The sequence below is a fragment of the Pogonomyrmex barbatus genome, unplaced genomic scaffold, assembly GCF_055798465.1.
Source record: "Pogonomyrmex barbatus isolate J1 unplaced genomic scaffold, ASM5579846v1 scaffold9, whole genome shotgun sequence".
NCBI classification, from domain to species: domain Eukaryota; kingdom Metazoa; phylum Arthropoda; class Insecta; order Hymenoptera; family Formicidae; genus Pogonomyrmex; species Pogonomyrmex barbatus.
Genome location: NW_028297193.1, coordinates 2374645 through 2392372, shown reverse-complemented (window position 1 = coordinate 2392372; position 17728 = coordinate 2374645). Strand labels below are relative to the sequence as shown.

The window sequence follows — 17728 nt, the reverse complement described above, 5'->3', positions numbered from 1 at the left end:
GAGAATTCAATTTTTAAAATAATTCACAGCTTGCTTCTTCCTAGCGACAATGAAGCAATGCAAAGATGGCGCGCGTTCGAAGGAATACTCTCTTATATAAAATACAAAATATAATGTGATATCTTATTGTACGGTACGGAAAGCATCTAACGATTCGGATATTGAATAAAATATCTGTAAATACATGGATTCACGAGAGGGAGAGGGAGAGAGAGAGAGAGAGAGAGAGAGAGAGAGAAATTTCCCGCTGACGCACAAGAATATCTTGAGATATTCTGCGGAAGATCTATTTCTATCTTGGTGACATTTTCCATAAATAACCGTCGATGTCTATCTTTGAAGTCACCAGAGCGAGTCTCACGCAATATATTTCTAGCAAAGTATCGCGCCGGATATTTCAGAAGATCTGTCAAGCAGATACTTCTGTTCCTATTGCTTGCGAGAACGTCGCGGGGTTGAAAATTTAATCGAGTGCCAGCAAAGTAATACATGCGGATCTGGGTCGTTTCGCCAAAAGCGGTCGCACGCTTTACCGGCGTGCAAATAAATAATGCAAAAAGGTTGCGGGCGTCTTAGGGAATTTTATTTTGAATGTAATTCGCAGCTCCGCGTCCTCTTTTTTTTTTTTTTTTTTTTTTTTCGACGACTAAAAGGCGGAATTATACAACTGACATTCGGTAAGAAATGCGGGATATACACTGCGTTTTAGAAATATGATAATTGACTGACTCGGTAAAATCTGGGACAGCTTGTAAGGTGCGCGTGATGCAGCACGTTAGAAATAACTAATAATGCATATACGTGGAGAAAAGAACATTACCAAATGGCAAATTTTCGTTTCATTACTTGTATGCGTGTACATTCATCCATACATTCACATTCAGCTTTCAGTCTTCTCAGTAATATCTTTTATGCGCTTTTGAGAACATTTATTGAGAAGGATTTAATACAAATTTGCTTTTACATACATAAATATTATAGATAACAGTGAATTGATAAATTCATATTTCAGGTAACGTGGACCAGGCAACGTGAAAAGGACAGACAATTACTTACAGTGGGTAGAGGCACACATTCTATAGACACGCGTTTCGTTATCGCAAGTGGTCCTGGCTGGAATCTCATGATTAAGAATGTCAATCACGAAGATGCGGGTCTTTATGAGTGTCAGGTAACACGTAATATCCATATAGAAAATGTCCTATTCCGCGATATCGTAACATGGACGTAACTAATCATTTTATGGACATTGCGTTTTTGCATGATGTTACTCATACAAAAATTGGAATATATTTTTCTCTAGAAATTCGACTAAATTTAATATAAATTAAACTCTTTGGTTCCATAAAATTTTGGTAATTCTGAAAACATGTGAAAAATCTGACAGCTCTTCATCCAGAGATTATATAATGACACTTTCATTCAATAAATCTTACTTATCACTTACTAATCTTCTATAAATAAAATTACTTTGCAACTTAACTCGCAACTCGTTCTCTGACTGAATTAATTTATTAATTTAAACTTCGCAATTATCACTCGAAAAGCTCGAAGTTAGAAATAGAATTTCTCTCTTCAAAAAGAAATATCCATTAATATTAAATATGATCGTCGTAGTATAAATTTGCATTTATTTATATAATGATGATTTTTCTTATGCTGATGGTTAAATATAATTTGAAATATAATTAGGTATCCCCTTTCCCATAAAGATATATCTTATTTCAAGACTGAGTTAATATAATAAATATTGATACTACTCTTTTTTAACAAACATAATTTTTCTTTTCTCTCTATTTTGCAGAACTTGTTTATTCATAAAAAATTAACAAGCTAGCGAGACAATCGCCGAGTTTATGTTACGTCGTACGTTTACTACTAACCGCATCAAATGGCTATGTTTAGCCAGCTGAATCAGTAGTAGCAATCAATCGCGGTCAGACAGAAATAACATATTCAACGTGTCACGCTATAATGACAGAAACTCCACGATACCTGTTGAATATTTCTCTTAACGATATATATAACCTAATCATAATATAGTTATATACATACAACTATAGAAACCCATATGTAACATCACAATATAGAAATTTTTATTTTGATTAATATAATTAATTTGATAATTCGCGTGATATGTTGTTTTATTCTTTTTTGTGCTTTCCATCATATGATAGCATTTTCGAACGTTGTCACAAATTGTAATATTTATAATCATTATATTCTAAATAAATATAAATAATAAAAAAGAAGAGGAATAAAAAGCTCAAAGGAACGATGAAGTTAAACAAAAAAATATTAAAAATATTGAGAGAAATCTTGATATCACTTCTAAATTATATAGGATATATAATATACACACACACACACACACACACACACACACACACACACACACACACACACACACACACACACACACATATATATATATATATATCATATAAAAAAGACAGCGGATATACTTCGTAAATTATAGTTCTTATTTCGCGGTGCTTCAATAAAATAGATACAGACGGAGCCGGTGCAGCAGCGATTCGTGCGATTGAACATCACGGAGGCGTATTCGGTGATACCGGGTGGGCCAGATCTTCACGTGAAGCAGGGCACCAGCTTGCGTCTGGAGTGCCAGCTGATGGCAGCCATAGAATCGCCCAGCTACGTGTTCTGGTATCGCGAGGCGCGCATGATAAACTACGACAACGAACCCGGCGTTAGATTCGAGCTCAGGAGAAACGGCTCCGTGCTCGTTGTGGAGAAGGTGAAGCTCTCACATGGCGCAAATTACACATGTTGGCCGAGCAATGCCAGGCCGGCCCACATCATGATACACGTCATCGAAGGTGAGCAACTGTTCGCAGTGTGTTCTCCCAACTCCCTGTTCGTTAATCCTCTGATTTCTATCAGATATCAAATAGTTTCGTAATGAACAAATTAACTTCGGACGATTTGATAAATGCAGTGCTGATATATAATGGTAACGATACAATGTATAATTCGATCTTATCTGAATTATTTGGTATTTGGTATTATTTTGATATTATTTATGAGAATTTGCGAGTTCAGATTCGAAGAAAGATATAGAAATTTAAATTACGCGTATTTGCACATAGTGAACTTTGATTGTTTTTCGCGAGAAATCTCAAAGATGCTCATCTTTATGCTTCATCTTTCTGCTCCATTTTATTGCATTATTTCGATCGAATCTTTGGAAAGAATCTTCCTCGTCGATCATCGAAACTGAGAACCAGCCCTCTTCCTTCTCATACTATTACGGCGACATTTATTTATGCCTTCACGTATAATCTCGCGTGAAATCTGGATTCGGATAAAAACAGACGTTGCGTCAAAGTATAGGGCAAGCTTTATAGGCCGTAAAATCCACGAACCATCGTCAATCTCGGAGAATCGCGATATATAAGACCAGTCTTCCATTTTTTAGTTTCAGCGGGAAGGTTATCCAATAGCCTACTTCGGCTATTCAATCCCGGTTAGGATCAACGTCAACCACGTTGGAAGCTTTCTCATGTATTAGGTTAAAAAATATAAATGCATGATATAAAAACATGCGCGAAGCACGATCTATACGTAATAATTAGTATTATAATCGATGAATAAGGAAGATTTTAGTCGCGGATAATTTTTTTATTCGCAGGAGTGAACATTTTTTTTTAATCATATTTTATATTATCTGCCACCATAAATTAATATATTTTCTTCATTTCATTAATGTTGTGCTTATTTTTAATAGCATATTCTTTAAGTTTGATGTGCTGTAACTTAGAAATGAAAAATATTTATATGACGTATCTCGAACAGAGCGCAATTGGTAACAAATAAAAAAAAAGTCAAAGTTTGGCTAGATATTTCCGAAACATTCTGTCCGTTCAATTACTTTTCTCTCGATTGCGTTTGATCCCATCAAGGAATCTCATCTATTTTCGCAGAGGAGGAAAAACCAGCAGCCATGCACGGAGCAGGCGATCGACGAAATTCCACGGCGGCTACGTCAAGCGACACCATACTGACTCTCATGGCTTTCTTGATTATTGCAGACGTAAGACGATATCTTCAGATAATCATCCGTTATGCCACGTGACTATCGCAAACTGTCACTTTCGCAAAACCGAAGCTCATCCAGGAGAAATTCGAATAATTAAAATCTAAATCTTATCCTAATCTAAAATTAAATTCCTTTTTGTCAATGATTTGGAACTTGATAAGACTCCACTTGATGAGACTTGATGAAACTTGATGAGAATCAAAAATCACGACCTTTATCTATTCCTCGCAAAGTGAAGCTTTCTGGCAATGAAATCCAAACGTTCGCGAAAGAAGATGTGACAGATTTCGCGTGGGATCAAAGAAAAACCTATTTGCGAATAAACTTAAAGCGAGAGATTCAACTGCAGACAGAGAATCTGTATCCCCAGTGGCGAAATCTAAGGAGGACTGCAAAGTTTCACGTAATCATGTAACTTTCGTTTAAAGAAACGTCTTATCCAAGTGACACTACTTGATAGAAACTCTGCTTGAACTCGTAACGAGTGAATAATATTCGTGGAATGAGATTTGGTCGTCTTTCGACGTGGACGAATTTGTTCGTGAACTTCAAGAACCAAGTTGCTGTCTTATGGTCGTTGGTCATCATAAACTCTCGCGCATTGAAACAGAAATCTTTTTCGTGAACTTATCACTTTTCACCTCTAATAAAATATCTTCGAAATCTAGATTTTTATTAACCGCTTGAGGTGTGAATATTATTAAATTTTTTCTTTTTAAGTTATTTCAATCTCTTTTACGTTTTCAATCTTAAAACATGCTTCGATAAGTAATTTTGATATAAAAAAATAACATGGAAAGAAAATGCAATTTTCTAATATATTAATATTATGAAACAGTAGAATATTTGTGATGTAAGGAAACGAATTTTTGAATTCCGATAAAATTTAAAATCTTTTCAGAGATTTTCACATTTCGTGAGTATTACATTCACAAATGTATTACATCTTCGCGAATGAATTTAGTGATGAAATCTCGTCGGGAGGCTGCCAACATTTCATCATGGGAATCAAGTATTATTTGCTCCTTATAAGTTTGGCGAGTTTCTAGCAGTTTGATGCAAATGGGATATTGAGTTCTGTAAACAAAAGTTGTGCTTAGTACCGTCGTTCTACGTAACTTCCATCAATGTTGACGATAATAAACTCTCACAATCTAGCATTGTAAATATTATGTAGGGTAACAAAAAGGGTAGATAACAAAAATTATCTGATTCATAGGTTTGATTTTAAGCACATGCATTTGCGTTTGAGACATCATTCTGAAAAGATTGATCGCGTGCAACGTGATTACACGATCGATTATAACAAAATTACAATCGAAATTGTGTCCATAAATAAACTGCCAATCCGTAGCTCAATCACAGATAGGAAATATTTTTACCCGCACGATTTACACGCACATTCCCAAAGTGATCCTTCATTACAATACCTGTATCTGCTGCATATTAAAAAAATACGTAAGTACCAGTTCAAATCATCTTATTTCTTATGTGTACGATATATAATATTATTGTTATATAAATTAAATAAATATACCAACTTTTATCAGTAGATGTTCCAGAAAAAGATCAAGGCGAATAATAAAAGAACTAGAAATAAAGTTTAAGTGTATTGATTTATATTATTTTATTATAATTATAAAAAGACATGAGATAAAATATATAATACTTTAAAAACTTATCACATCAATTATTCAGATCAGAAAATAATTGATAATGCATGATGTTAAGAAAGCAATTAAATTTCAACAATGTCATAATGTATTTCGACATCATGATGGCTGATAAATATAATATGCATATATGTCCGTACAACTTAGAAAGTCATTTTTAATGATGTATGTATGTATGTGAAATAGCGTATTATTTTGTGGAAACTCATTAACTATTTAGAATCATGGCTTCATTTTGAAGTTCTACACTTTTATTTTTATATATCGAAATTAAACAAATTGAGATATCAGAGTCACACAGAATTATAAATACTATTAGATATCTCAATAATTAATGAGGTTCCATGGATAATATACCAGCTTTACATACACTTTTTAATGATCGTTACTTTTATATATATATAAAACTAACGAAAAAAGATATTTATTAAATTACGTATTACATTGAAATGTATAGTGTAACGAAATGCCTCTTGCGAATTTTACAAAGTTATAAAATTATTCCTTTTAATATTTATGATTTTATTTGTGCGAATAACAAATAAAATATTAGAATTATGAATAAGAAGATAAGTATTAAAAATAAAAAAGTGATATAGACCAGTAACAAATGCAAAAACAAATAAATTATTTAATAAATTATTTTATAAATTTAATTTTCAAAATACGAATATTTCAATAATTTGTTAATAAACATTTCTTTTTTGTTAGATTCTAATTTATTAAAAAATTATCATTGAAATTTTATAATCTTTCCTTACTTTCGTTTCGTTAAAATTAAATAAATATTTTTTAAATAAAGTTAATAAGAAGAAAGAGAAATCTATTTAAAAATATTGCGTTATTATTATCTTGAAGAGAGATAAGTAAAAATAATGAATAAACATTAATGAAAATTAGTTTTCAGTAAACAGATAATTTAGCAACTACGTTTTGTCTCTGCTGTCTAAAGCTCATTAAACATGCGAAACAATAGAATAGTAATTTGCAAAAGAATGGCAATCGCTCAAACAATCCAGACAAAGTAATCCAACTTAAAACGCTTCGAAAAGTTCCGTGTAATTTATCGGTAAATTCCGACAAGCGTCTACAAGTGAAAGTAAGTTGAAGACCCATGATTGAAAAGAAAACTCCAAGCGTTTCGCTCGTTTGTCAAATCGTAGCTATCCGTGTAAATCCGAAGTTATAATGACGTCTTAAGTACGTCTTAAGTAAGAAGAAAGGATTACTTTAAGAAACAATTACCATTTGCGCCCATAAATACACAAAAGACAATTACAAATTTGCAGAAAACTGACGAGAAAATATTTTCTATAAAAATTACTTATCATCAATTAATAATAGTTAGAATAAAGAAAAAACTTTTTTTAACTGTAGTAGTCGTTTTTACTTTTCGATTCATTCTAGTTGCTAAATGTGTCACAATTCGTCTGTGTATTGAAATCGTGACGTATGTTGGAATTTCATGTTTAGAACGACCAATAAATTTTAATTACATGCTAACTTATAATTATTATAATGCGCGATTGCATCGCTGAGGACTCATTAGATTCAGATTCACCGGCATTCGATTCGTGCACCGGGGGTTTCCGGTTAATTTCGCAAATTAAGGATACATCACGCGTCGATGAAGCGTTAGCGCAATTACGGTCACATGATAATTACAGTTGCATTTTCGGGTTCAAGCTGCTCCTGCGGTTTCATTAACGCGAGAGGCGCTAAGTATGTCGCTAACCATTGTGACTGTTTTAATATCGCGATATTAATGTCGCTCGAATGTCTCTCGAAGTCTGCTTGAGAAGATTACAGGACGGGCCCATGGCATGTCACAGTGACACAAACCGAAACGCTTTACCCTCACTAAGCGGGGAATGTAATAATCCTCTTCGCCTCAAATACCTTCACCTGTGTAACGAAGACATTCGCAGGATTAAACGCGCTCTATCACAAAGCGTTTAATAATTATCGATCAATGGGATGTGATTCAACGATAATAGATTCAAGTATCTAATACCTAATATATCTGGCGGGGATATACGCATGGATAGGAAATAGATTGATATATCCGATTCCTCGATGATTTAACGGAATTACGAAAGGATTTGATTGAATGAAACTTTCGATTTCAATTCGCAATGTTACATAATTAATGATTGTCATAATTGTACGGGCGTTAATTAGTCTTCTCGAAACGAGAAGTTTAATTTTTTTCGAAATTTTTTTGCCGAGAAAATATCGTCGCGAAAAATATGAAATGTCGACGTAATCGCTCCGATAAGTCGTGATCGTATTACGCTCAGATCGTCGAGAATTTTTGGAAAATTAAATTCTCGTTTAAACTTGTTTGTCCTCAATGGATGGCGAATAATTTATTTTTCAGATAGTAGCTTCCTCCCATAGTAGCTTCCTCCTGTACGATGCGCGACTATTTTCTTATTTAAATTAACAACTTTAATTGCCGTATAACGTTTGATCGCGGAAATAAAATTACAAAGCTCGCACAATTGCTCTCCCTTTCTCTCACCTTCTCATTTTCCCTGTTGTATCGCGCCGATACAAATTACACACGTACAAATCGACGTGCTGACCGACAAAAAATATGTCGCTCTGTTACACCACCCATAAATTTATCGGAATATGTAACGCGAAGCGTTACTATGTGAGTTATTTCCCAAAGATTTTTGTTTCACCATAAAGGCTCTTGAACTTGATAGTTTATATAAATATGATATAATTACAAAGAGATGACATAATAATATATTTTTTGTGGATTTTTTCTGTCTGAAAATTATATTTATATTAACAAGGAATATACATGTAGCTTTTAAAAAATTGTTAAAAAAATGTTATTTTCTACAATATTTTCACACAAAAATTCTATATAGAACATTATAAAAAAATATTTGATCGCGATTTCAAGAGTAAAATATCTATATTCTACAAAAATATATCTAAATATATCTACAAAAATATATCTACAAAAATTTATAACGATATTTATAAATTATCCTTTAAAAAATCTCTGCTAATTTGGCATGATATTTTCTTTGGAATAAAATATCTCAAAGTTATTTTCAATGTATCTATTCTCGAAATCATTTAATTCCGTCCTCCACGTAAAGAAATCCATTAAAAGCCTCTCACGTTGTAATTGATACCATTAGCTGAACGGTAGACAATCCGATAGATCCGGACAGCTCGATACAACGTATGCCGTCCTCGTTCAATGGTAATAGAACCTCGAGTAATTAAATGGATGGTCGTGCCAGTCAACTTCTTTCCAGGGTCACTTTCAGTGCTTCCTCTATAAAATCAGGATGCTATCTGTCGCAGCAAATTCACCTGACGCAAAGCTCCTTTTGCCGTGGGAATGTGCGCTGCTAAGATCACGATTCGAATGTACTTACTTTAACAAATGTCAAGAAGAGAAAGATGAAGAAAGGGAAGGAAATCGCGCCGTCTCGTAAAGATAAAAAATTCTTTTGCATTGTTAATTCTATTTCTGTTTTAATTCTATTTCTGGTTTAATTTATGCAAATATTCCAAGCGGAGAGAGAGAGAGAGAGAGAGAAACGATCTCGTGCGTCATTCGTACTCTTGTTGCAGTAAAATGAAAAATGGCGTGTACAAAATAGCATCGTTTAAATTTTTGTACATCATAACGAATTTTAACCGAAATAAAATTAAACGCAAACATGTTCTATTTAATCATCCTACAGAATGCTCCCGTAATTTAAGTGACCAGAATTTACGACTTGCTAAACTATTGCTATTTGATAATTTGAGCTACCACCGTCGCAGTTCCGAAGACACTTAAATCCCCGGCTATAATCGAGTTAGGTTCTTGAAAATTAAATTGCGCCCCGATCTTCGTCCATAGTACAATTATTCACGGGGATGGAATCTATCAATTTCATTTGGAATCTATCATATTAAAATCAGCTTTATGATTTAAAAAGAGCATTTTTTTTTTAACTTTCGATCGGATTCGAGTTTGCGCGTAGAGGGGCGGAATACGCGCGAAAATACGCGCGACGCGCGTCCCAAAGTGGTGAAAAGCTTTGCAAACGGGGGGCGAGATATCGCCTCGATGGCAGCGGATATAAAAAAATCGGTTTGACTTTTCGAGCGGAAGGTCGAAAGGACTGTTTCACCGGACTCTATTAGCGCATACAGGTTTAATTGAAACGGGCACGCGGGTTTAGTGCAACGTTGCCCGCGCGCGTTTGACTTAATTGAAAAGCTACGCGATCCGAGAAGTACTTCCGAGAGTAATAAACGAACAGACGAGCGGAATGTTCGAGTTCTCGATGTGAATACACTTATGACCGGTTCGCGTGTGTTCGCCCGTAAAACAACCTATCGCCGGTGAGATTAATCCCACTGTTAGACTCTCGCTCATTCCGATACGTCCTTTGCATGAGCAAAGTTCACGAGGGTGCGACGTGAGAGAGAAAAGTTCAGTTTACTATTCGCGATAAAGATCTCTTTTTATTCTTATCCAAATTTATTCTTTAAACGGGTAAAATGATGTTAATGTCCAGAAAAAAAAAAACAAGTCGAAAGAAAAAAATAAATCTAATAGATAAAGGGCTTGTATAGGAAGTTTAAATTTATTAGTATTCGTCTATCGCCTAGTCTTCAACATCGCGAGACGCATTTGACGCAATAATCATATTAATTACATTTATCTGAATATTTATCTGATAATACTTCTATTCCCGTATTCTGATCTTACAATTTTCTTTCTTATGCTTACGGATATCTATATGATAGGTATCATATTTTTTTGGACAGATGTCGAGGATTAAATTAAATTTTAATATGCTAATGAATATTCAGCAAAGAGAAAGAGATAATTTTAATGGAATTAACCATGTAATGAGATTTTAAATAAGATTAAATGATATTCTTTCAAGTAATTTGATATTTCACGTATGCTGAACCGTTAATTAAATTAAAAGAAATCACGTGTTCTCTATAATTTCTCTCCGAAATAAAATATCGGGACTGAACTCTCGGGATTGAAAATAATGCAAATCGGCGTAAGAAGTCACAACAGCTTTCCAACAAAGGACATGAACGGCAATGTCGGAAACGGACGTTTGCGCGCGCGGAAGGGTAATAATGGACGGACATGGCGGCGAGGTGAGGATGAGGAGGAGCGAACGAATGATGCAGGAAGAGGAAGCTTGTTAACGCTCGAACCGAAAACCGCAAGCGGCGTAGCGCCGGTCGCCGATATTAACGAGCGTTTCAGCTAATTATCGCGAAATTAGAGAGCAAAATGCGACGACCACGCCGAGAGCAGAACTCCCGAAACGCCTCAATCGATAGTCGCCAATCTCGGAAATGAATTTCATCCCGTTGTTCGAGATGGTTATATCCCCGCGATATGGATTCCGATACTCTTCATCTCTCTTTCTCTCCATTTGGCTCTTTGCTCCATCTCTTTCCCGCCCGTTTGTTTCTTCCTATCTGCTCGAAGCCTGCAACGAGCGAATCATCACCTCTTTGAATGTTCGTTATTTAGCTGAGAGAGAAAGAGTGCAAGAGAAAGATATTATTGATTTTATATATTATATAGATAATATTTAACTAGTATATTAAAAAGCTATTCAATTTCTTCTCCTCGATTTTCTTCGTGATTTATTTTAATAGAAATCTCGATTTTGAAGCATGCTAATAACTAAAATTTTTTCTGACTAACGAAATGTCTGCTTACTTTGTATAAATTCAGTATTTTTTTTTTTTTTATTAACTCTGCTGTTGACTTCGATTTTTAATATTTTAACTATGATTGTGATGGCATTTGCGTAAACAAATCTTTCTGATCTGTACAAAAAGATCTGTACAAAAAAAACTCCTATCAAAATATAACTAAAATATTTTTCTCCAAACAGAAATTTTACTTTATGCTTTGTTTTGTATAAACTGTCAAAGTTTTGTCAGTCTCATTAAACTTCATCAATATCGTTTTTACAAAATATCGAGAAAATCTATATTATGTGTAAATTAAAAGAAATATAAATATCAAGAAGAAAGAAAGAATTCTATATGTATGATTATTAATTCATATATAAAATGTGTCAAATTCAGAAGGAAACAAAGAACACCTTATCTTATTTTAAAAAATTCCTGTTATTATCTTTCATGTTTACATAAAGTGAAATTGACATTCCGAAATACGTATAAATATTTTTATCAAATTAATATGACGTTTAATTGCTACAAATTACTCATATTTATCCATAAATAATCATTCTTCCTTCATCTTGCAAAAAATGTTAAAAAATTTTATCATGAGTATTCGCTTACAAGCGTTTTAAATTAAATTATATACCGAATTCGATTGTCCTCAATTTATCCACATTTGTCCATAAACATCATTTTTCTCCACTTTTATTAAAACAATTATAAATAAAAAAATTATTAATTTGTGGAAATAAATTGGATATAAATTGCGAACGATTAATTGCCACATTGATTCGATAAAAAAATTCGCATTTTGCCAACTTCGTACCTCTCTGTATGTATCCTCGCGTTCAGTTCCTTATCCTTGAATCTCGCACACATCTGAATTTTTCCGGCAATCAGCTTTTATCGTGATCAAAATTTGTGAAAGACTTATCTCGAAGATTTACGGACGTGCCAATCTCTCTGAGACATAACGAGCATAAAACACGACTGTGCTCATTAGTTTTGATGCGCCGCTGCCGGTACCTGCCAGCCACGTCATCCTTCGTCCTTCGTCCTTCGTCCTTCATTCCCCAAGCGTCGCCTCACCGTTCCTCTTCGTTCTGCTCTGTCTCCATCAGCGACGACGCACCGAAGTGCTTTATTTCCCGTGGGCCGTCCAGGGAGAATGGAAACCCCGGCCGAGCCTGACAGGAAAGGCAACACAACACACCCCCATTGTTTCTATAGTATACGTGTGCGGGCGCAAAGTGACGGAGCACGTGCGATTCGAAATATCGATTTCGAATCTCGTGTCAGCGGAGCGCCGGGAGAAACAATCAATTACGTGATTATCGATTCGATTGAATTATTTGAAAAGTCTCCCGACCGATTATTGCGCTTGTAGATTTATCCGCGGGATTAAGCGCGGATTTTCTTCTTTATTTCATCACGGGGCGAGGAAGTGGATTTTCTTTACGCATCCCGAAAAAAGAGGACGTAAAATATCTCAAATCATCGATTTGATTTGCGAAATTAATATTTGATTCAAGTTTAATGCCGAGTCCGCGCTGAGTAAAGATCTGCGAAAATAAAAACTACATTTATTTTAATCATTATGACAGGTCACGTGCGTAAAATTATGTAAACGTAATATTTTCATTCCTGTTCAAAAAACGCCGAATGTGTTATCGATAATCAAACAATTATTATCATTAACGTGTTCCCGTGAATAAAATTAATTCGGGCGATATATTTTTATTTAAACGACTTGTTTAATTATTATTGTTGAAAGTGTCGGATATCGAGATCGCGATGCTCGCCCGCGAAATTCCCGTCGGGTCACGTTTTCCGTGAAATACGAAATTTCACGCTCGCTTGGAAAAGCGGATGGAAATAAAACGCGCAATCGATGAGGAAAGGAACCAATGACCCTATAACGTGCTACTCATAGTCAGCCGGTATTCGGGAAATACCGGTGCCGCTCGTATTAAAACTCTGCGGTAACGTACAGAGGAAAAATTCGGAAATGTGAAACGAATGTAGGACGCAAGCAAAATAACTAGGAATATTTTCTAATGGCGAGCGAAACAGTGCCGTGGTTAAAAATCGTATTTCATTTACACCGTGAAATTGGTACGAACGATCGACGATTTAATTTTCGTTTCGACGAATACGTTGCTTTGTCGAGCTCTCCATCTTTAATGTTAATTCGTACAATCGGGAAAAGAAAAAAAATTCAGTATCACATTTCGTTTGTAATGCAATAAGCCATTATACTAATCGATACGCGAACATGTGTTACGTAGATGGAGTTTGACGGATAGATCCCGTAATACTGATCGATATGATGTTTTGTTTAATGGGATGCATTCGTGTTAAGGTGCTCTTAGCTTGTGTTTCGCTTACATTAACCACCTTAATTCGCATTGTATCCTGCATGCAGCTCTAATGCACGAAATGTTTACTTTGATATTGAACTTCTCGTGACTTTTCATTTCCGTAATTACTGCCTTTTATTTCATATATTCAGTTTCCACGTTTAGCAGAAAAACGTACAAAATAATATCTAAAAAAAAAAAAACAAAAAAAAACAGGACATTAATTCTGATAGAGTTTTCAACAAGAAATCAAGATGACGAGCTGCTTCTTGTCTCATCTTTGATTTTTTTATTTCTAGAAAACTTAGTTACTCCAAACTCTCGGACAAGCCCATCACGAATCGTTTAAAGTCCATTATCAAGTTATTCAACTGTGGTTTTGTCAAGATACCTGATCGTGCATCAATCGCCTAATCATCGGTCGACTCCACATCCGTTGAACAACCGCGAGTCAATCACGGCAGTTTGCGAGCGTATAATTTACCTTGAGATAAGATCCTTAAAGCATCCCCCGCTGGAAAACCATCTGACGATTGAAGGATAAACTTAGATGATAGGCGAATCGTATCCGACCGTCGGATGTGCGGAGAGGAAATAATACAAGTACGTATCCACGCTCGAAACGGCGCTCGAGAGCGCGGTTGAGGGTGGAAGAGAACAGGGGAGGGGGTGGCAAGGACATGAGAATCATGAATATCGGTTTCCAATATAACGCTCAGGATATATTCGCGCGCGTTAATTCCACGTATCTTCGATACTCTCCTCTCTCTCTGTCTCTCTCTCTCTCTCTTTCTCTCTCTCTCTCTCTCTCTCTCTCTCTCTCTCTCTCTCTCCCCCCCCCCCTTTCCCTTCGGCAAGATTGGAAATTCCGTCGTCCATTAAGCGTCATATACTTGCTTTAAACATTCATCGAGCGCATCTCTTCAGAAACATTTTCCAGTAAGATTACGTCGCGCGTCGCACACGACGGACGTGAAAGATTCCCGATGGCGAAAAAACAGGTAATCCAATCGTATTTAACGATCGAAATTTGAACGTGTCATCCTTAAGATATGAATGACGTATCCCAGATCGGAATAGAGGATTAAGAGAACGTCCGACGGATAATTGAAACACATCGTCATGATGTTAGGGCTTATGTTATGCGATCACTCCATTCGCGTTCGAATCCGCATCTGTACGATTCTAGGGGATCGAAATGATGGGATATCGCAGGCATGTAAAGCAGCAAATGATATCTGGATTATCGTCTTTGTTCTTCCTCACTGTTTCTGAATATCATCTTGCTTCCTTGACGGCACGACGTTTTATTAATAAACTTTCATCGGCGCCATATTTTACTTACAGCCCTCCTCTTGCTGATCTTGTTAATACTCCAATTTGATGTTGTCCAACCCTGTCTGAAAATATTAAATCTCTTATAGAATTATAATTTCTATAGAATTACAATACTTATGCAATCAAATAACACGATTGGAGCATTATTATTATAAAATATATAGCTCCTTATAAGATACGTACGTATCTTTAAGCTGCTTAGGGATAGATATCGTGACAGAATTGGTTGATCGATATTACTCCAGTAACGTTTCTTCAGGCAAAATTGAACGGTACTAAATTGAAGTATCAACAGCACGTGCATACAGGTAAACTCTTAGAAAAATACGGAATGAAAATCATTATCAATAAAATGTTGTTTTTTTTTTTTTTCGTCTGTGTTTTATGTCCTACAGGAAAAAGCATAGAGAGAATAAAGAGAAAAAACATTAACATTAAATATATATATATATATATATATTTAATGTTTTTAATCAACTATTCATACTAACCATAAAAGCATATTAAATAATAGCAATGTTTAGACAATATAATATAAACTCTATTGCATCAAAAGATTTGCTATAAATTAAATTTCTTATAAATTTTTAAAAGTTATAATATTAATACTCTGTCTTACCTCGTCTCTGATCGATCCATTTTGCTGTATTGTTATTTCAGTAGATAGGGAAATAGGAGTAAAGAAGAGATACTTTCTTATTTTGCAAAAACTTTTAAAAAGCTTTTAATCATTAAATATAGGTTCAGTAAAAGAAGAAGACATCTCGAAAGACTATTTATGGACGGAATATTTCAATATGCATTACTTTGTATAAAAAAATATAAAAACGATCTAGGAGCGATCGAGACAATATTGTTTCTAAGCATGAGAGTTTACGCCGTAATCTGTAAAAAAGTTGAATCAGTTTAACCTGCTAAGTCGGCCACAGCGTACATGAAAACGTCATGATGACTCCGCAAAAGTTTTTGCATAAAGAGCGAAATGGTTAAAGCGAATTTTTTGCGTGGGACGTCTTAAATTTTTGCAGATTCCTCCACGTTCTAACTGTTCCTTGACATATATGAATTTTTTTAGCGAAAGCTCGTAGACGAAATTAGATTGCTGCATAATAAGATCAAAAAAGGTAAAAAATTAAAATTGTATTGCTAGCCAAAAATTAAATTTTGTACTCCTAACAAAATAAAGGAATTAATAAATTATACAGTGCAATATATAGTGCAAATTAAATCGATAATACTATAATAATAATAAGCAGTTCGATTTGTTGCAAATAAAGTATATACGAAAAATAGCTAGATTCGAATTATTTCTAATTAACACATAAATAAATAAATTTAACAAAAGGTTACTCACTCAGCTTAAATAAAAAGTTTTCAAAATAATGTACATAATATGTGTGTATTGATCAAAAAATAAATAATATATGAAATTATTATCATATGCTTTAAATAATTATATCTTTAAAAATATATAAAATAATGAATATAATATAATAAGCCCACATATTTATAGAAAATCTTTTAGAAAAATAAATATTCCAGAAGGGATGTAAAATTTTATTTTAAACTCGTCTATCCTATTTTAAGGTAATGCCTTTAATTCTTTAATGTCACATTTCCCCTTTTCGCGTTAAGATACCTGATATCTCCCTCGATTGTAGTTTTCAGTTACCCTTGTAATCATGCCTAATTGCGTCGCGCGCGTTCGGTTTATTCGACGAGGGAGATGTTTCTCCTGGATGTATCCCGTAACAAGTCAGGGCGGACGAAGTAATTAGTTAAAGATGGTAATTCGATGGAGAATATTCAGTTCGCTGAATTGTTTGGACAATTATCGACTGATTGTAATGAATTGCGTCTGAAGCCGCGATGTACAGGTGAATTTCGTATACGACAACCAGCAAAGCGAAGTTGAAATATCAGTCACATTAACTCAATTTCCCAATTAGCCCAATAGCGCTAAGCAAACGGTAATCAACGATGTCAGTATCCGTTGTGAATTTTCATGATATCGATATGAATCGCGAAATCAAATTACGGATATAGCAACACCGATCGTAATGCAGCGCGCTGAAATTGCTATTAATCAAATAAACTCTTTCAATACCGATGATTATAACTGCCAGTTTTAATCTACAAATGTCGATACACGATTAAAAATAATAATTCTCCAATCTTCCGTAGCTCTTAAGAGTTTCCAATAATAAATATCTCGATGCATTAATTTCTCGTATTAAGATCTTACTTTCCAGTCTGCTCACAATACGTCAAAGAAGTTCTATTTAGAAGTCGTTAAGAGATTTCAAATCGGAATCTTCCTCGCTCTCTGTATGTCTTTTTTCAATTTCAAGATATTTTTGTTAAAAAAAAAAAGTTCAAATTGATGGAAATTGGATATGCAGGTACGTAATAAATAACGGTTGCGCTGTGACCCTAATTGTATAATTCTTCTTTAATACAATTAGAATTGGAGAAAGAAGATCGACATCTTCTTTTCCATCATATTATTCACGAATTCAATAAACTCCGTTGTGAATGATTGATTGCCTGTTCCCTGAACTAAACGATATTTAAGCTAATGCTCAGCTTAGAACGCG

At 34.5% G+C, this 17728-nt stretch overlaps 1 protein-coding gene across 3 annotated transcripts in view; it reads left to right on the top strand.

Moving 5' to 3' along the window:
• Window positions 1-10294, top strand: part of LOC105428798 (igLON family member 5) — a 134310-nt gene extending 124016 nt beyond the window's left edge. For 2 of the 3 annotated variants that reach the window (XM_089084674.1, XM_089084673.1), the window contains 3 exons: window positions 1013-1171; window positions 2510-2843; window positions 3948-10294. In XM_089084674.1, the coding sequence (XP_088940800.1) occupies window positions 1013-1171; window positions 2510-2843; window positions 3948-4099 (645 nt within the window). In that variant the 3' untranslated portion in view covers window positions 4100-10294. Of the gene's footprint in view, window positions 1-1012; window positions 1172-2509; window positions 2844-3442; window positions 3892-3947 lie in introns of those variants that run through there. The other variant, XM_089084675.1, reaches the window with a different exon arrangement.
• The last annotated feature ends 7434 nt before the right edge of the window (window positions 10295-17728 follow it).